Source organism: Peromyscus leucopus, chromosome 19 (assembly GCF_004664715.2).
Source record: "Peromyscus leucopus breed LL Stock chromosome 19, UCI_PerLeu_2.1, whole genome shotgun sequence".
In the NCBI taxonomy this organism is placed as follows: Eukaryota; Metazoa; Chordata; class Mammalia; order Rodentia; family Cricetidae; genus Peromyscus; species Peromyscus leucopus.
In genome coordinates this window covers 57,125,727-57,146,978 of record NC_051079.1, presented here as the reverse complement: position 1 = coordinate 57,146,978, position 21,252 = coordinate 57,125,727, and the positions used below count along the sequence as shown (strand labels likewise).

The window sequence follows — 21,252 nt, the reverse complement described above, 5'->3', positions numbered from 1 at the left end:
TCCTTTCTTAACACGTGAGTACAGATGTATTGTTCTAGCTGCTGAACTCTTAAAGAAGTCCCGATAAATCTTAGTAGGTGACACTGAATTGGAAAACTTGATTACAAATAATCACACACACTGAGAAAGGGGAAGGGCATAGCGTTTCATGCCTACCTTAAGGCAGCCAGCTGAGAAGATAAATCAGACACATACACAAATACTCCTCTGGTTGGAGGAATAAATAGTTTTGTCTCCTTTGAGCCTCTGAGGTTTTTAACTTTTTAATTTGCAAAGATAACCTTTGAATAGCTCACAGATACACAAATCCGCCCTCTACAGAGAGTCTTGATTTTTGCCCCCGCCCCACCCCCGCCACTTACATGTCTGCCTTTCTTTATATTTAAAATATGCACACCAGAAGTCTCTCTTTGGAGAAGGGAAAAGATTGTGTTCTAAAGTTCTAAGAAGTGTTCTGAAATTCTCAACAATACAGAAATCTTTTAGCAAACTTCTGAGAGACTGGAACGCCTATTGCCAAATGGTGACGGTGCATATTTCCTGTGTGTGTGCTTTCTGAACTAATGAGCCCCCAGTGCAAAGACCTTCCTGTACTTATTTCCTATCTGAGAATCTCACACAAAACTGAACTTTGTATTTAGCCTCTGAAACAATGGAGAGAAGGAGGTTGATTTCCAGAGAACGTATCACTGAACTTAAAGCCCACAGCTGGATTTGTGACTCCTGCATTCACTACATGAACAAATAAATGCTTAGTGACGAACGTTCTCCCAGTTTTCAGTGTCCCCACTGATGTGTTATATATGCTGTATAAGCTGGGCAAATGTTTCTTGCATTATTTGCATGCTTTAATTGCATTACTGTAACTCCTTCCTCCCTATATATTTTCATAATTTATTGGCTTCATTTATATAATCAAATCTCATATTTTAGTATCTTTAGCTAGAATATGAGCACACTAAGTTCAGAGCTGATTTTATGAGCTGACCTAACATTTTAATGTAAACCATTGCAATTGTTTGTATCACTACAGGAAAGGACCTTGAAGACACACCTTCTGTTATATCTTATCACACATTGGGTGCTTCTAGATTCTCCTCCATACAAGCCCAAGTCCAAGTGGCCGATGCTCAATTTACTCATGACACGTTTAATACTGCCACAGCCATCTTAAAAGGGGTTGCATTACTGCTCAGGTTAAAATGTGTTGACATGAAAATGCACCATGAGATACAAAACAGTGTGTCTATGGTTTCCTTAAGACACTCTTGAGAAATCATTTGAGGTTTCTTTAAGCACCTGAGGAGGAAAAAAAAACTAAAATACTTTAAAGTATGGATTCAATAGCATATATAAAACACTCAAATGGTTTTTTAATGTGATGGAAAATATCTAAGAAAATTAATACTGTTAGTATTATCCACTTTCATTGATGTATCTGATAAACTCTCTATAAAATATAGTTAAGTCCAGACTTAAAGATTTTATTTTCCCTAAGAATTCATGTTCCTTGGGGATATCAAATGGTACCAAATACATGCTACAAAAGAAACAGTTTTGCTTTCTCAAATCCACCTAAGGAGCCACTCATGCCTCAAATTTTCTTGGACATGTTCCAATCTTATTTTAGAATCTTCTCCTCAGGATCTGTGCATCCAAAATTATCTCTGACCACTTAAAGCTTGCCAGATCCTCCTGAATTAAACATAAATAAATAAAACAAAACTACAACTTAGCATGGAAATTAGACTTTACTGAACAACTCAGTTTGTGAAGATCTCCCTGGAGATGACAGAAGTCATAAAATAGATATTAGGGTAAACCTTTGTATTTCCAGAATCTTACAATGTTCCAAAAAGCCTGAATGAGCCTATGGAGAAGTTCACAATTAAAATGGAGACCAACTCCACAAATGTCTGAAATACAAAGCTGTACCTCTTCTTTACACTTGCTGATAAAATATACATAATTTCAATTTGATGACCAAGGCTTTGTATGTTTACATGTTAGTGAGCACAATAAAATTTCCAAATGACATCTGTTCCTCTTTTATTTTCTGTGCATTTCATAAGAATCTTTTAAAACAGTACACTTAGAAATTGTTACTTTCTCGATTTTAATTCTATCACAATAATTTCTTGTAAAAAAAAAAAAAGCATGGATCATTTCTCCTAAGCTATAATTTAATATTGTGCCTTTTTTTCCTCTGCATAAATGCACAACTCAATTTGTATGATTACTAGGCTATTCACAAATAAGAAACTTGCTGGAAAAGATAGTAAAGCTGCAAAGTACCCAGATTATGAGGAAATATGCTTTAAAGTACAAAAATGAGACATGGAACTCTGAATAGACAACAAGTTCACATGTAAATTCAAAAGGTTAGAAATTTGAGATGAGCGGTAGCATCAAACACACACACACACAGCTTTACTCCTGAAGTCCTTCAGAAGAGGAAGGCTAGGAGATAGTGAGACATGGCCCAGGACAACGTCTGCCAGCAAGAAGTGGGGCTCTCTGAACAAGTATCATTTTCCATAGTCTTTCCTTCAACAATCAAAGTACCCTACATATCGCTCCAGACCTCTGCTCTCCAGAGGGCCTGTCTTCTCTCCCTCTATGCTTCTAAAGACTGTAAGCCTTGTGGATGATTCTTATACCATCCTATGTCAAGCCTTCAGGGTGACTCGAGGTCTTTAGATGTGGCATACAGTACAAATGCATGCTCATGCCTCCCACCAAAACTATGACACAATATTGAGCCAAGTCTTTGTCTGTCCGTTCACCTGTCTATCTGTCTGTCTGTCTCTGTGTGTGTGTCTCTCTCTCCCTCCCTTCCCCCTCCCTCCCCCTCTGCCTCCCTCCCCTTCCCTCTCTCTGAAGCCAAAGCACAGCTTTTAAACAAAGCTAGGCGATTCTCCCCACCTCCTTGACCCAGATAGCCTGAAAGGACCAGCCTCTTGACAGCAAGGGAGACCACCTCTTTCTCACAACTGTATCACAATATGTGACTATGGGATACCACACTGGAAATGTTCCTCCGCTTATCTATGAAAGAGAGAGGGCCCATTTCACTAGGGGCAGGGCATGAGTTGACACAACAGACTGAGATAGATGTATTCCTATCTATCATGGTCAATATATATCTAAGAGAACACAAATGCCTTCATCTAATCTAATCACTGTAAAAGAAAGCTAACCTAGTCCTTTACTATGTGCTACACATATACTCAAGAATATGTTGAAGCAAGGTTTAGAAGTATCTTGAGTCAGACACATTTCATAATTTTATTTGAACTTAAAAATAAGGGAGACAGTGATCTAAAAATACAGAAATCTAGACCTGTTGGAGCCAGACTGCTATAGTGTCTAGCACAGGCTGTTTCCTAAAATCAAGTAAAAATACACACTTTTTTTTTTTTTTTTACGGTAGCAAGGCGCGGGATCTCATTATCAGTAATCGAATGACACAATAAAGTTAGGGCACACTAACCAAACTGCAACTGAAGGAGACCCGAGATGTTCCAGAATTACCAAGTAAAGAGGTAACTAGAGCACAGAACTGTTCAAACCGATCTCCTTCTTTCTGCTTAAACCTTCAATGAATTTTCATCTTGTTTCTTGTCTTTTGAAGAAGGGCTATTTATCAATGTATCCCATAGGGCCATTAAGACATTTATCCATGAAATGTTCTCTCACAAGAGTTCATCCTACACTGACTGTCCATCAAAACCCAAAACTTGAATAATATAAACAAATTTCCAATTTCTAACTGTCATGTGTTAGAAGAAAAAGATTTTCTGTTTTCTGAGCATAGTGTAAGGGATGTGCCACCAACAGCAATAAAAACCCTTGAAAATGTTTTTGTAGAGATCAGCTAACTAGAGAAAAAAAAGACTTAAATATTTGTAACTATTGATAATTAGTAGCATCATAGATACTTCAAGAACTCCTAAGAAAGTGTGAAGATCTCTGCAAATTTTTTTTTGCAGTAGAAAAAAAAAAACCCCGAAAAACTAACAAACAACAACAAAAACCCTCAAAATTTATTTTAACCTTAGGCATAGATGGGATGAGATAGGTTTAGGCCCTTTTAATGCATTTAGTATTATCAGGGTTATGTTTAAAATGTAAACAGCTTCCAGGACTTTATCATTTGAAGCTGTCATTAAAACTATTAAAATCTAAAATTTCATCTACATTAACTCTACCACTAACTCCAAGCTTAAAATATGCCTACAAAAACAGCCAATTTCAATAAAATATAGAAACTCAAGAAATAACAACATGGTACAGTTCTAAGTGACATATTGATATTCTAAAATGACTATTTTATATGCCATTGGCAGTTTTATTTACACAATATTTTTCCATATTTATGGCTAATTTTGTGGTGCTTCTTCAACATTATCAAGTCTGATAATCAGCATACAAAATTTGTGGGGTTTTTTGATAAGACTTATTCTGATATATTCATTTAATAATTTTTTTGGATGAGCTGAGACGAAATCAAGTCAGATACACAGGTGTGTGGGTTAATCTAGCACATTTGCAAAACCCATTATTCTTCTAATTTACTAAAAATGAAACAGAACCAATGAGAGCACTGATTGGTAATACATTTTCAGAAATCTAAATATAATTTTGTCTTAAAGTGTAAGAACTTATAAGGCCCATTAGTCATTTTTTTACATACTAGAAGATTAATTTAAAACTGTCTTTACATGTACAACACTGGAAGGAAGGATGAAAAAAAAAAAGGAAACATGAAAAAGACAGGAAATAATTTTTTTTTAAATTTTACATAAGGAGAAAATTACTAGCAATGGATTGGTTATAAACAAATTAAATACCTCCTAGGACAAAAAATTTGCAAATGCATGAACTCAAATCAATGTGTCATGCATTTTCTGTGATCACAACCAACTTTTCCTAGGTTGGGGCCTGGGTCCTGGGGCATCACAGCAGCACTCAGACACAGCTCCAGGTATCAAGAATGCCCAGAATGCTTTGGTTACAGCTGGATTCCTCTATCCTCACCTAGCATTACATTGCAAACAGTGACCACCTTGGCAGTCCTTATTCATCAACCTCTTCAGAAAATAGAGACATTCTCCTTGCACTCTGGGCTGAAACCCATGTAAATTTTCCCTAAATCCGCTCCACAAATCTCCTTTCGCATGCAAATCCATAAATCATCATAATACTGACAAAGAATTTAACCAACACATGAAACTAATACTCATGCTCTCCAAAGCCCTGCACAGGTAAAGCTCTGCAACTTGAGGTGCCTTTTCAAGGCTCTCTTCAGAGCTTAACTTGCTGACTACCCACATAAGCCCTCAGCCTTCCAGCAGGGGCAATTAATCACCACAGCAAGGGTCAGGTAGCTGGTCCTTTCTACTTCTTCCACATTCTAGATGCACACACAGCTCTGGGCGCATGGAAACTCATTGACTTCTAGTGCCTTCTACTGATACCAAACTGAACACGATGGACACAGGATGGAGCAAAAACAGGCAGTACTTACTGAGGAGGGCAAACCTGGAGGAACTTTTCGGACTTTCTTTGTCTGCACCTCTGAAAAAAAAAACAAAAACAAAAAACGAAGAAGCTGTGAGCTCCCACATGCCCAGTTCTCCAAAGGAAAAGATAGCAAACAGAGAAGAGGCTTTAGGATCTGAGAGTAAACTGAGTGCAGGGCAGCCCATCCTAGCTCACTCTCCCTCCTGTTTCACGCTTCCTTCTACCAGAATTCAAATCCCGCTTTCCTGGTGAGATCTACGAGACTGGATCTATCTACCTGGGACGGCTCTGTGTTTTAAGACACAGGTTTCTTGTGTGCACAGCCAAGTGGCACACTGACATAAGCAAACATTTAAAAAGTGATGTTGCTGTGTAAATTGTTACCATAATCCCTGGGGGTTGGAAAAGACACTAAGCTGAGGGCTGACTCAGTGTTGGGGGGGGAGCGGCCCCCCCCCCGCGGTCCTTTCTGGGGCAAAGTAGGGGTAGGATGGCATTTTTTAAAAGTGAATTTAATAAAGACTCCAGGCATTCAAACAGAAAGGGGCCTTACCCATGGCACTACCGTGAAGAGGCCTCCGCCGGGTGTTATTGCTAGAATACTGATAGTATTGGGAGCCAGGTTTGGTGGGCGAAAGGGTTCCTGGATTGCCCATATCCATGTCCCCTCCAAGGAGACTCTGCTAGAAGGTGAAAACAAACAAAAAAAAAAACAAATACGGAAGTTTAATTTTTCACATTTACCACCTCGCACTCGATTTTGAGCAGAGCGTTTGCTGAGCTAAGACAATTAACCAAACAACTGCTGAAAAGCAAAAGCCACTGAGGAAGCTATCATCCAGTTCGGCATTGTTAACCCTTTACTTTGAAGACAGTAGGTGGTACCCTCTAAACCAAATATATTTTGAAAAATCATTTCAGATGACTAACACTTTAATTCCATAAGAAAATGTCATTTAACATGAATGTTTTCTTTCCCCATACTGGGAACTATTCACACCCTTGTTACTAAAGGACTAACACGAGTCTCATTTTTTTGGAAAACACAACTTCTCCCGGCTGCACCCACTGGGGATGAATACGGATGGTCCACTCTCCACCGGCCACATCCTGATGATCCAGGACTGTGCACGGGACCCACAGAGGACAGAATGCCAGATGAGTGGAGAAGAAATTCAAATCCCAGGGCAAACTTTCAAGATTATAGGAGAAGTAGGCATCCTCTGCAAACGGGAATGACCCTGAGGACTTCAGCATGCTCTCTTGAAGACGACCAGAAACTAAAACAAATCCCCGTGGATTAAGCATTCACCTGAACACTAACACATTTCTGAAAATATCATAAAGTTATCATGGTGTGACAAACTGCTAATTTTTCAAAAAATGATGACATAAGACAGATTACATAATATTACATTTTCTAAAAGCTACATAGAAACTTACCCACAATATAAACCGCCTGATTATACTCTGCATTGAACACATTGTTCTTTCAATTATTCTGATAGGCAATAAAACAAGTGTAGATAGTACCATTTATATTAAGAACAAATTTGCTATTTAATAAAGAAATTTTAAAATTAAGTACTAAAAATCTAACTTTATCGTTACTTGTAATCAACTTTTACTGATGGAACTAATTACTGTCCTTGATAAAGTACAGAATGTGTTTTCCCTAATCTAAATTCTAATCACCATGTCACTCACAACAGACTTAGGGATGCTTCACTAACACACTATTCACATGCAAAATACTCTAAATAGGCCAATTATGACTCTGCCCCTGTTCCCTGGTTAACCCGCTGAGAACTGAAAAATTTCACAAGGCAGTCACCACCTAAAACAAAGGGTCCTTGTTTTAAATTAAGACAGCCTTTTTGATTCCTAAATAGCTCAACAAAGTGGCATGTCTTCCAGTGAAAGCAGTTGGTCAAATATGACCCATAAGCTGGAAAATCAAAAATTCGAAGCTCTCCTCACCACCACAATATAGCTAAATATCATAGAGAGAGCTGGTGATGGTGGTGGTGGTGGGGGGGGGGGGTTCTGTGCCTATTGGTGAACAATATATCACAGGCTAATCAGCCACTGGCATGCCTGTTTTCCCTGCTTCCAGCTCACGACTCTTTCAAGGGATACATGATGAACATTACTTAAAAAAAAAACCTGAAGAAGAGATTCTAAGAGTGAAAAGATATTACTGAACAATTAGCTCACTGCTAACATCTTAGTTTCATCCACAAAGGATGAAAATTGGATCATTTGACAGATAAAAAAATCTAAGATCAGCACACTCAACTACTGCATTTCTAGAACTTTAAGAAGACAGGAAAGTATAATAACGGCAATCTAAAGCATCAAGCACATTACAACCAATGTTTCTACAAATTAGGGAATTTAGGGGTATGACATCAAGCATTTATTTTTATCATCTTAGGCATTCAAAAATTAGAATTTCTACCTGGAATTTCACTCTTAGCAATTTCTTATTGTCAAGTCTCTATTTAACTCTTATTCCAAGAATATTTTTTTGATATCTTCATTGATAAAGGTGTTACAATGAAGTTATTGTCTCTCCATAAGTTGGTAAATCTACCACTGAGTCTTCATTTTATTGGGAAAAGAGTTTGAAAATAATAATATAGTATTGTTGTTTTTCCTGTTCTACAGTGTGCTGAGCCTCTTGCGTTCTAGGCAAATGGTCTACCATTAAGCGACAGCATTCATGACCCATGGAATAAGACTAGTTTGGTATCTGCCAATAACACAGACATTGTATTGGAAGCCATTATTCTTATTTTTCCTTTTATCCTTTTTTTCCAAAAATATATAAAATCCTCCAGCAAGGGTTGAACAAATATTCTGAAATATTCACTTCTCTTTCCAATGGGCCTAGCCATTGGTTGACTCCTATTGGTCCTGGTAGCAAAGACTTCACTCCCAGAGAAGGAAATCTATGCAGTAGGGCCACTGAAAACAAACAAGCTCGCTGCCCTGGGTTTTAGAAGCATTCACAATAGAACTGTGCAAAGAGATGATAGCACAGCTAACTGGCTAGGCCTGACCTGCTTGTTGTTGATTTCAAAGACAACCTTCCTGTGGGCCAGGCACAAGCAAATCAGCAGTCAAGTCCTCTACAAAGCCACATGAACTATGTGGAATGACAGCAGCAACGCCAGGGAGCACTTCCAAATGGAGACTCCTGACAATCGCTCACCCACCAAAAAAAAAAAAAAAAAAAAAAAAAAAAGAACGCATTCCTGCTTCTTTCTTTTAGACTTGTTTGACCCCCCCACCCACCCCTTTTTTTTTCCACTTAGACAATGGCATCATTCTTCTTAAGAAACAAAAATAAACATTTCCTCAAATTTAAAGGGGCACTAATCACCCCTACAGGGAAAATGAAGATAAAAATATATGCGCTCTTATTGTAGGGTCTACTGGTAAAATGAACAATGACTATTTACTATTGTTTGGTCTTTATGTCACACGCCTCACCCTCTGTAGTAATGAGAAAGATTAAAAATAATTTCCACTGCTGAAACACTTGGGTACATGAATGTTTAAAAGTCAATGGCATTTGATTAAGGCAAATTAAATAAACAGTACACATAAAAGATAAGGCATTCATCTGTTGATAAAATTACCTCCAAGTATGTATAGCTTTGAAAACAAATTTATATTTCATGGATGTTAAGTTTAAAAGCCAAGTCTACTTTCAAAATGGGCAAATACATCCTTGTCTTAAATAGGATCAGAAAGTTTAAGGGTCCTGTATTTTGTTGTTTTGGTTTTTGTTTTTTACATTGTGCAAGCTTGTGTTCCGTGGTTATTCTGGCTCCACAGCAACCAGGTCAACCAGGAAACATGGGAAGCAAGATGTGGTATTTACCACATGTAACCTGTAAATCTTAAAGCCATGCTTGTGAATCAGTTTAACTGTCCAGATGAGATGAGACAAGCCCTTCCCCTGCTTCTCATCCAAAGGCAAACAATTCCAAGCCTTAAAACACAACCACCAAAGAAGAAAAGGGACCAACTTTGTTCACTAAGTAAGCTCCAATGAGTGGAGAGTCACTCACTTCCTGCGGGCCCACTCCCCAGCACAGAACCATGCCTGACATAGCCATTCAGACACCGAAATCAAGATTCTGAGAAGGTCAAGGCAATCACACCATTGTTTGTTTCCTAGCAGGTCTGAACATGAAGACTTCTAACGTCATCTAAGCCCTGCCCTTATTCCATTCGGGGCTGAGTGAGTACCTTCGCTCCTTCATCAACTACTAAGCTTGGCTTATACAACCAAGGATGTAAACCATGAATTAAACTTGGGAAACAGAGAAGCGGCTTATATCTCAAATTAGATTTATAAGTGAATGGTAATCAAAAATAGAAGTAACTGCTCGAAGCTTAAATTATCAACTTTTTTTTTCTTGTTAAACTAAAATCATCTTGCTCTGAACTATTATTTCATTTCAGTCAGCACTTTAAATGTAATGGGTGGGTGGTTCATCTCGAAAAAGGAAGATTATATTTACCCTTAATTATAGATATGAGTGAGATCAGAGAGCTATGCGCACTGCTTTGGGGCATATGATTAATTTATCTAATAGGTGAACGGCCTTGAATTTCAGGGGTGGGTCCTGGGAAAGCAAAGAGAGAAGTGGGGGTCAGGAGACCTCCAAGGGGGAAAATGGGCCCCTTGTCTTCCAGGCTTCCTCTTCTTTTGCGTCATTACCATTACGTTGTGATCTGATGTCAGACACAACATCTTGGGGGGCGGGGGCGCTGCAGAACAGAGAAAAGCAGTCTCAGATGAAACCAGATTAAGCTCCTTTTCTGAACTTTTGCCAAATGCGTGTGAGTCTAATTCATGTTTGGGTATTCTCGCACTCACACAGCTGCGACTCCATTCTTCCACCACAGCCCCAGTGATGTATAGTGGCTTTGTATGGGGAGCTGACTCCATCAAGGCGGGGATTTGTTATTTTAAAATGGAAATAAAATTCAGCACAGCTACGAAACTTATAAATGCTGGACATCGGTAGAGGTACCTAATAGATTTTGTAGCAGTAGGTACAAACCAGACATGGAGAGAAAGTACAAAGTAGATGTGTTTTAAACACTTGGTCACAGCCGAGGACATATCTACATGGCTAATTCTGCACAGAATTAGGTTTTCAAAGACACTGCTGAACAAGATTCTTAACAGCCATGGGGAAGTTTTTGCAAATCCCTATCGAATAGCTGCTGCTGAATTTGCCATTTTGACCACAGAAGGGCCATTGCTGACTTACTTAGTAGCAGGAGGGGGCCATAATTTTGCTGCTGTTCGCACTTACTCGGCAACCTAGAATATATCTTGCACCAAAGGGCAATGAAGAACACAGTAATTCCACCTGTCCACTTTTGAACTTCAAAGCTTACAACTGAAGGTCAGACCTTGGACAGCCTTTATCTCTGATCCCTGAAGGTCCAGAAAGGCACTGTTACAGCTTACTTTAATTTCTGTCTTGGATTTAATTTCAGCAAAACAAGACTTGGGGAAAAAAATTAGAAAGATGGGATGGCAGAGATAACCAGCGGCTTGAATGGTTGCCACGTAACAGAGAAATACAAATTATTGAGATTGTCATTCACCAAGTCATTTCTTTTAAAAAAAATTTTTAGACATTTCAAAAAATAATAGCTCATATTAAATTTATAGTGCACACTGTATTCCACAGAAAATCAGAAAAAAAAGTTCAAGCTGGGTCTGGTGGGGCAGTTGTGTAATCCCAGGTATTGGGAAGGCTGAGGTAAAAGGACTGTAAGTGTAGGGCCAGTCTGGGCTACAGAGTAAGCTCAAGGCCAGTTTAGGAGCAACTTAGCAAGAGCCTATCTCAAAATAAAATGGAGCTGTTGCTATAACTCAGTGGTAGAGCAGTGGCCTAGCACATTTGAAGCAACAGGCTCAACCCTTACTACAATAAAGGAAGGAAGGGAAGAAGAAAGAAAGGAGGCAGGAAGGGGAAAAGAAAGGAGAGAGGGACAGAGGGAGGTAGGGAGAAAGGGAAGAGGGCAGAGGGAGGGAGGGAGGAGGGAGGGAGGGAGGAGGGAGGGAGGGAGGGAGGGAGGGAGGGAGGTTTGGTTGAAGCAAAGTAAGAAGGAGGACTAGTGAGTTCTGCATGGACCCAAGCTCAGAGAAATACAGACTGCTGGAAGACAACTACTCTCTCCTTCCCTGTAAAGAGGGACTAATAAATGCTTTACCAGAGTTACTGGGAGTAGAAGAAACAACATATGTAAATTTCCAGCAGAAACGGTTCCTAACATATACTTCAACTTCTTCCCTCTGCCCTTCAGCATAGTCCTGGGAAAAGCCACCAACTACTACTTCAAAGTCATCCAAAGCTGGGAATGACAATCAGATACTCTATTTTCAGATTAAAAAAGAAAGAAAGAAAGAAACAAGAAACAGACACACAGACACACACACACACCACACACACACACACACTGTGCTAATAATTTTGAAACATCACTATAAAAAGCTGAAAGGGTTAAATATAGGAGTCTACATCAACAGTGACAGCTTCATGCCTTGGGCCACACTGGCAAGAAGATAGGGACTCCCCCATATTTAGGAAAGAAATTGGCCAAGAATCTCAGAACTTAAGAGTAAGTGGCTACTTTCCTCAAAATGCCACAATGATTTCTTCAGCAACTCATTTGATTTTATTTCTCGAACAGAGAAGTAATTTGCTGTTAACTCAACTAAATACAAGATAAAAATGGTTTAAAGTCAATCTGCCAGTTGTACCAAAATAAAAAAATGTTTGACATGGGATAAAACTCTCTATATCATATAAAGCAGGATAAGTTAAACTCTTACTTATGGTGTTGGACATTGACAGATGACTACAAGGTTGGTCCAATTTTGTATTTTCTCTTTTCAAAACCAATTATGGGCATTTAGTGACTGTGTATTTGATACTTAAAAATTTTTATTTTCTTCTTCCATAATATAAACAAACAAACTCCACAATTTTGGTTGAAAATTTGCATAACTCCCAAAGAATTTAGTAATCCTGAGCAAAATATTTTAACAGTGATTAGATTTCACTCAACGTTTCCAAATTCAAATATACTGTCTTTCCTTATAAAGAAAAAGACCAGCCGGGCGGTGGTGGCGCACGCCTTTAATCCCAGTACTCGGGAAGCAGAGCCAGGAGGATCTCTGTGAGTTCGAGGCCAGCCTGGGCTACCAAGTGAGCTCCAGGAAAGGCGCAAAGCTACACAGAGAAACCCTGTCTCGAAAAACCAAAAAAAAAAAAAAAAAAGAAAAAAAAAAGAAAAACACCTTACATTTAAATGTTATAATGCAATACAAAGGTTGCTATGGGAACTGCAACTTAATATATAATGTGGTAATAGTCAAATAAAAATTCACGCATGTTTTAATGGAAATTACAACTGCCCAAGGATTGATGAGATTTATAATCCACCCATTTGACTTCTTCTCAAATTAAAAAACAAAAACAAAAAATTATTTCTTGTATACACCAAAGTGAGAAAGTTTTTCTGTGGTTCATGAAAATGCATTCTGGAAGCCCAGGTCATCTATTACATATTAAAGAGAAGATTAATTGAGTTGTTGGGAGGTGCAAGTTTGGGGGGCAGGCTGGAGGTAGGCATCAAAGAAACCAGTAATAAAATATAATTAGGCTTAAAAATTCTATATAAACGATACAGAATTTAAGAAAAACACTTTCTTGTCAATTAAAACTCTCAGGATGGTTCAGGAAGATGGCTTAATTTGTAATTTGTCATGTAATCACTCAATAGCATATAAACAGTATTTTCCTTAAAATGCTTTTTGTTAGCAATAGTGTAGCAAAGTAAAACAGGAAAACTTTAATAGGACCTATTAACAGACATGTGAATTAGCACCACTCCTGTAAAAACATGGCCCTAGCAAACACACGGAGTTTCACTTGACCATGGTGCTATTTAAGTAAAATGAAAGAGTGTCAATCTGTTACATGTCAGTCTTTATCATACTGGATGGAGAGAGTTCTAATTCAAGGTTATTGTAAATGTTTGCCTCTCTGGGCAAGGATACAGAAAATCCATTTTTATGGGACTGGTCTCTCTGGGAACAGGGGGCAGGGTCTTCTTCATGAACCTATCAGGTTGCTCAATTATAGTCTAATGGCCAACACTGCAAGTTACCACTAAAGTGGAATGTGACAAAAGATCCCCACCTGCAAACAGTGTGACAAGCTCATACTACTACAGAAGGAAATTGGGATTATCTGGCACAGTAGTAGATGCCTAATGAAATCTTCAAATCACCCTGAAATTCCTTCCTTCTAAATAACCGTAACTTCATACGGCCTTCCACTCTGTGTGATTAGCTCTTTGCCTCCCAACATGCCCTCTTTCCTGAACATGGGGCATGGAGGCCAAGCTTGTTGATATGCTTACCAGAAGAGGAAATGACTTAAGTTCCTCAGTTGTTGACTACTTAATAGTGTGCTGTGGATATTGCTCTATATAAATAAAACACTGATGGCCAGTGACCAGGCAGGAAGTAGGTGGGACAAGGAGAGAGGAGAAATCTGGGAAGCGGAAGGCTGAGGGGAGGGACAATGCAGCCACCGCCAGGAGAAGCAGCATGTAAAGATGCCAGTAAGCCACCAGCCACGTGGCAAGGTATAGATTTATAAAAATGGGTTAATTTAAGATAAAAGAACAGTTAGCAAGAAGCCTGCCACGGCCATACAGTTTATAAGTGATATAAGCGTCTGAGTGATTATTTTATAAGTGGACTGTGGGACTGTGGGGCTTGGTGGAAGCTGGAGAGAAGCCCTCCAGCAACAATAGTGCCTAGCATGGGGATGTGACATAGCAGATGATCTCTAACTACTGAAGTAAGTGCAAAACTGTTTTACTGGTCAGATCAAGAAAAGAGAGAGTGTATGTGTGTACAGATCTGTCCCTCTAATCACTCCTGCTGTTGCTGATGCTAATAATAATAATAACCACAGCCAGAGACAAGTACAGATCCTTTAGACACTAACATGGCAGACACTACAGCCTCCAATGTACAGAAGGGGACATTTAGAGTGGCTATGTGTCCTGACCAATACCACATGGTTAGCAAGCAGTGGGTCCAGTCAGACTTGACATTGACACATATGTCCTTTATGCCCCATCCTTTCTGTGCTCTCTCTGCCCCAAGCCCTTCATGATGAGCTGGAGCTATCAATCATTGTTAGAGAATCCCGACTTTGAAGGCATCTTTCTTCTTCCTGCAGAAGAATCATCTAACACAGTGGAATTCAGCAGGGCTACACATGAGTGCCGCTTGGCCCTGGAACACCTATATATGTAATCTAGTGGGTATCGGACTCTTTATCTGGAACATAGTAGTATGATCATGATCACACACACACACACACACACACACACACACACACACACACACACACACTCACTCTGTGAGAATCACTCATATAAAGTTCTTAGAAACTTGATGTTTGTGATTTCTCACTGCTAACGTAGTCCCTCAAGGCAGGAAGAAAGCTCCCTTGTCTCTGTGATCTTGGCATCTGTCACAGTGGGTGCTGGTACATAGTATGCCTCCATTACATGTCAAGTGATTCAGTTAACTGCCTAGCCAGGGAATGTGCTTACCGAATTTCAACCGTTATTGTTCTGCACATGATTCTCTATTCCTATGGCAGTGGACACAGAGTCCCTACATTTGCCTTTGTACTCTCCCCGTGAGATCTTCTCCTCCCACATCGGCTGTGCATCACTCAAAAGCTAAATGTAGTCCCAGTGTACAAAAGTCTCATCACATCTCTTCAACAAAACTTCTTTTAGTTCTTAATTACCCTCCCAGTCCACTTAAGTATTGATGAAGAATCGGAATTGGTCATGTATACGAAGAAATTAGTTGTGTGCTTTACAAATCACATGTACACCTACTGACTTTTATTTTTTTGCCTGATTTGTTTAATGAAAATGCATCCATTTCCTCAAGCAGGTATGGTTGTTGGATGGTCCATCATTCACCAAAGGGCCAGGTTTTTGAGAGTTGGGCAGCAGGGGAAAATGCAGGCACCACCTAGGTGGACACCTAGAGCGGAACAGACAGAGGAGATGGGAATACAGGAAGCAAGGCGAAGGCAGGCTTTGTGAAGACTTGTTTGGTCTTATTTTTTGAGACATAGCCCTGGCTATCCTAGAACTCGCTATGTAGACTAGGTTGGCCTTGGCCTTGAACACACAGAAATCCTCCTGCCTCTGCCTTCCCAGTACTGGGAGTAAAGGCACGAGTCACCATACCCATCCTGTGGAGATTTTTAAAGAGGATGGTTAGTCTGCAGAACACAGGATGTGAAAACTAGCTAAGGAAGAAACTGTTCTCCTTAGGTTGCTCCAACATCTTAGATGCCTAGCCTTTGGGTTCTACTTTCTTGACTACTAAAATCAAGTTGGCTTGGACAGAAGCAAAGCCAGAGAAATGGCTATAGCACTGAGAAGACATGGGCCTTTGCTATATGCCAACTACTGTGGTGGGCTTGGGGAAAACAGAACACTTAGGTGAAGATCTCTGCTAAAGATGGCCTAAGCATGGTGAGTCTATGTGTTCCCAACCACCCTCCTTGGGCTTCACTTCTGTAGCTTAGCTTTACCAGAGCTGAGCCCTCTCCCTAAAGGATTGATCTTCCCACTCTGCGTTAGATAAACCACTCCAAAACACCTCTGGAGATGAGAATCAAACATCATCTCCTTGGAACTTCTAGGGACTCTGGGGGAAGACGATCACCCTACCCTGGGCCCTAATGCTGTTCCCTTACCACAATGCCTTGGGATTACAGGCAGATGTAGGGGACACTTTTCAATAGCATAGATGTTACTCTAAATGATGGCAGCAAAGAGCAGCAAATATCCACACAGAACTCACTGTATTTCAAGCTCTGTTGGCTGCAGTCACCCATTTAATTATCACAACCCCTTGAGGGGAGAATCTTATTAATCCCACTCTACAGATGAGGTGGCCGGAGGTAGGAGGAAGCTAACTACCCACCCAAGATAACTCGAAAACTATTTGAAAACCAATGAACAACCAAATTGTGTCATCTCACTACGTCGCTTGGATTCACATGGCTCCTGGTAATACCACATCTGAAAATGTTAACAATTACCTCATGCTCACCCTTAAATCATATGCTCAGGAGCCTCCGCTCCTCCTGCCTCTTCTCTCCTCTCCAGCTCCAGCCAGCTTCAGCACCGAGGACCTATTTGCAGCAATGCATTCAACTCTTGACTTCGCTCCCCAATGCCCCTCCCTACAAAAACCTATGAAGTACTCACTGATCCCATGAAAGATTTGTTTAGTAAAATAACTGGCAACCAGTCATTCCATTGACCTAGCACTCATATGCACAACTTTGTAAGCAGCCCTTATTATAAAAAAGATGATGCAAAAACAACCAGCCACCAGAAAACTTTTCAAAGTTAGAAGGAGACAGCGACTTAAAGGGTTCTTAAAGGAACTGTGGAGCATTTGCATGTATAAATAAACATTCTCTTTCTCTCCCCAAGGATGTAGGACAGGTATATTTTTATTACGTGTTCACATAATACCTCATTATAAATATATTTAGATATTGAGCATGTGGCATTGACTTGCCGAACTAGTTCACAAGCCAGTTGAACAAAATCCACAGAAGAATCCTACAGAACACAGACTTCCAAAAGGAAATAATTTCGTGTATCAATTTTTAAAAGAAACAAACACTTTGATCTCTTCACACAAAACACTTCCCAGGAAAGAACTTCCATAAAAGCAATCTGATGGCTCTGAGTTGAGTTCAGACTGAAATCAAGGCTTGACAAATTTCAAACACAGAAAAATAAGTCAGGAGAGGGTTAAAGAATGGAGATTCTCGCCAGGTGGCGGTGGCGCACGCCTTTAATCCCAGCACTCGGGAGGCAGAGCCAGGCGGATCTCTGTGAGTTCGAGGCCAGCCTTGTCTACAGAGTGAGTTCCAGGACATCCATAGAAACAACAGCAACACAGAGAAACCCTGTCTTGAAAAACCAAATAAATAAATAAAAAAATAAAAGAATATAGACTCTAAAATTATTTTCAAGTGTGTTTGGGATGTTAGTGATTAGCAGATGTATGCACACCCACACAGGCACACATGCGTGCACACACAAGGATACACTACCCGACACCACTTACGTACTTTCTTTGCAGTACAAGAGATTGAACCTAGGGCCTTGTGCATGCAAGGCAAACTCTACTGATGACACCCCTCCAGCTTCTTATTTTATTTTGCATTTTGAGGCAGGGTGTCATTTGCCCAGGCTACCCCTGAGCTCTGCATCCCCAAGCAACTATTAAACTTGCAATCCTCCTGCCTCAGTCTCCCTAGTTGCTGAGATTACAGGTCTGTGCTACTGGGCTCTACTTCCTACACTCATTTTAAAACATGAAAGCCAAATGTTTGCATTTGTCTTCCATATATGGATTATGTGCTCATTGACAGTATATGGATGCACATTAAGGAATAGAGTTGACATGAACAGGTTCTTCCACAGCTGGGTCCCTTTTCCATGGTCGTTCATTCCCTTAATGGCGACATCTACCATATTTGGACATTTCCTATAGATGCACTGGGTAACTGTCCTCGTTGCTATGGAATGAGGGTGATTTGGGAGCACAGTGGCAGAACACAGAGGTAAAAAGGTTCTAGAAAATTCCTCCCCAGGTAATAATAAGCCTGATAGCGATCTGTTCATTTTTCAACTAAAGCAGGCTCTGACAGACAACAGGCTGAAGATCAAGACTATTTCAGATGTGGACACTCCTTTAGATTTTCTTGTCTTCTTTGAGTGAGATAAATGTAATTTACATGATGCTTAAAAGCCATTAGTGATATTTGATTATTTGTAACTTTTTACTTTTATTTTATGTGCATTGGTGTTCTTGCCTATGTATATGTCTGTGTGTAGATGTCAGATCCCCTGGAACTGGAGTTATAGACAGCTGTGAGTAGCCACGTGGGTGCTGGGAATTGAACTCGGGTCCTCTGGAAGCATAGCCAATGCTCTTAATCACTGAGCACTCTCTCTAGCCCCCGATTATTTATAATTTTTAAGTTAATTACTCATTTGTTAATCAGAAGGTCCACAGTCTTTTTCCTTACTTCTGATATTCTTAGAGCTCCGAGAATTGTTTGTAGTTTTGTGATTAAAACATGACCTGGTAAGAAGACACGCTTGTTTGCCTTTAATTTTACTAAGTATGATTGTTCACAAGATTAGTTACGGAAATAACATCTATTTAAGTCTTAAAACTGTCTAAAACTCTGCTGGGGTGAGGTGTACAGTACACGCTATATGTACCACATTAACCTCCCAAAATACAAGTACTTCTTAAGTTCTACAAGAACTATGATCCAATAGTTCTTTTTTTTTTAAGATTTATTTATTTATTATGTATACAGTATTCTGCCTACACACCAGAAGAGGGCACCAGATCAAATTACAGATGGTTGTGAGCCACCATGTGGTTGCTGGGGATTGAACTCAGGAAGAACAGCCAGTGCTCTTAACCTCTGAGCCATCTCTCCAGCCCCGATCCAATAGTTCTTAATAGGCAGTGTGACCTATGAAAGTTCCTTTTCCCTTCCAAATACTAAGCAGGCCCAGTACTGCTTGGTTTCTGAGATCAGAGGAACTCAGGCGCATTCAGGGTGGTATGGCTACTTAGAAAACGCCTTCTCCTGCATTGTGCTTGTTGTGGTATTGATTAAAAGGGACACCACAACAGTCATCTTTTAATTATTTTGAAAATGCTGTCAATACCTAGATACATTTAAAGTTTCATTAGAATATTCCTCATAACTTGCTCAAGATAATGGCCTAGATTTGAACGTGTATGTTCATATGTGCCTTGCTCTCCGACATAGACACAGCTGGCCTTCATGTTTGCCTTGTCCATCCACTAGGGAATCTTAGTGTTCAGGATTACTAATCGCGTCTTTTTACACACTTGGGTATTTTAGTTTGAAAGCTTCCTAAATAGGTAATTTGTATTGCTATTTGAAGGGAGTTCTATATACTCAGAAGACAAAATGGATCAACCATCCAAATTTCACTCATTCGGCACCCCCATCAGAGGGCAGAGCCCCCCCCTCCATCAGAACCCACTGAGCACTGTGCTGGGCAAAGTTTGTTTCACATTTGAAGCCAAGATTTTCCATGAATTTCCAGTCTGCAGGGCAACCAGAGACAGGCCAACTTGCACACAATATCATCATATGATATTGTGTGTTCGGTGTGTGTGTGTGTGTGTGTGTGTGTGTGTGTGTGTGTGTGTTATTGTTATACAGGCTCCAATCAAACACACACAAATCTTGCTGTTATCGCTCCTCTTGCTAACACACACATGACTTGCAACTCTTCCTTTACCTGAATAGGCAATGTTGAGTGAAGGCGCCCAGGAAACCATGGTGCCTCAAGGGACTTGCACAGTTTAATTAAGATCCAGGCTCCTAGTTGAGGAAACCTTCACTACTGCCCCTGGAAGCACTAGCCATGTATTTACATAGCAGGCAACCATACAATCATTTCTTTAGTGTGCTCAAGAATTCATGTTCTAGGCTCCAAGGATCAAGCCCAGCTCAATGTACAAGTTATTTATGGATATGCAAGAGAAAAGGTACAGATAAGTATGTTAGTAGAGTTTAATCACTCACCTCTTCTGGGGAGATAGGGTAGGCCTGAGAGGTACCTTACAAATTCAAGGAGAAGACTAAATGTAAAATACACAGAGAAGCTGTGAGGGCCTGTGAGAGGTATGAGATAATCAGACCTATTGACAGGGAGGAACACCATAAATGTAACCCGGCTCTCTCTTACAACCTCCAGTGAATTAATCTAAGTGGGAGATGATGGGAAATGTCTATAATGGAGGGGTCCCTACGTAGACAGCACATAAATTCACAGAGCCATCTCGACAGCGTGAAAATGAAGAGGCAGATACTGTGTGGATCTGGACTTGGAAGCAAAACAGGACACTGGGGAGTGGGAGGGAGGCCCCGATCAAGGGCAGGACTGGCCAGCTACACTATAATCCCAGGACTCAGGAGGCCAAGGCCCGAGAAATCAAGAGTCCTCAGGCAGCCGCAGCTACATAAGTGAGAAGTCGCTTATAAAAGAAGGAAAAGGAGAAGAAACAGGAAAGTGTGCTGTTTTAGGCCCAACTTTGAACACAATGTTCCTCCTGGCTACTTAGTTTTCTTTCTCTCTTGGGTTTTTATTTGTTTGTTTTTGTTTTTTGTTTTTGTCAACTTGATACAAAATTACCTCAGAAGAGGGAATCTCAATTGAGGAACTGCCTCCATCAGATTGAGCTTTGGGCATGCCTATCTGTGGGGCATTTTCTTGATTAAATTGACGATCGATGTGGGAGGGCCCAGCTCATGTGGGTGGTGCCACCCCTGGGTAGGTGGTCCTGGGTGGTGTAAGGAAGCAGGTTGAGCAGACCTGGGAGAGCCCGGCAGTAGGCAGCATTCCTCTGTGGCCTTGAGCTCCTGCCGGGTTTCCCGCCATGGCGGAATGAACCTGTCAGATGAAATAAACCCTCTCCTCCTCAAATTGGTCTTAGTATTTATCACAGAGACAGAAAAGCACACTGGAACAGAAATGGAGCTT

The 21,252-nt window shown here is 40.2% G+C and overlaps 1 protein-coding gene across 26 annotated transcripts in view; it reads right to left on the bottom strand.

Moving 5' to 3' along the window:
- The window catches only part of Tcf4 (transcription factor 4), a 345,993-nt gene that overhangs the window by 116,571 nt on the left and 208,170 nt on the right, over nucleotides 1-21,252 (bottom strand). For 15 of the 26 annotated variants that reach the window (XM_028864673.2, XM_028864682.2, XM_028864699.2 and 12 more), the window contains 2 exons: nucleotides 6,080-6,209; nucleotides 5,531-5,580 (listed from right to left, as the gene is read on the bottom strand). The exons of 3 other annotated variants lie outside the window; for them this stretch is intronic. In XM_028864673.2, coding sequence (XP_028720506.1) covers nucleotides 5,531-5,580; nucleotides 6,080-6,209 — 180 coding nt within the window. Of the gene's footprint in view, nucleotides 1-5,530; nucleotides 5,581-6,079; nucleotides 6,210-6,969; nucleotides 7,082-21,252 lie in introns of those variants that run through there. 8 more of the 26 variants (XM_028864671.2, XM_028864676.2, XM_037197191.1 and 5 more) reach the window with 2 other exon arrangements.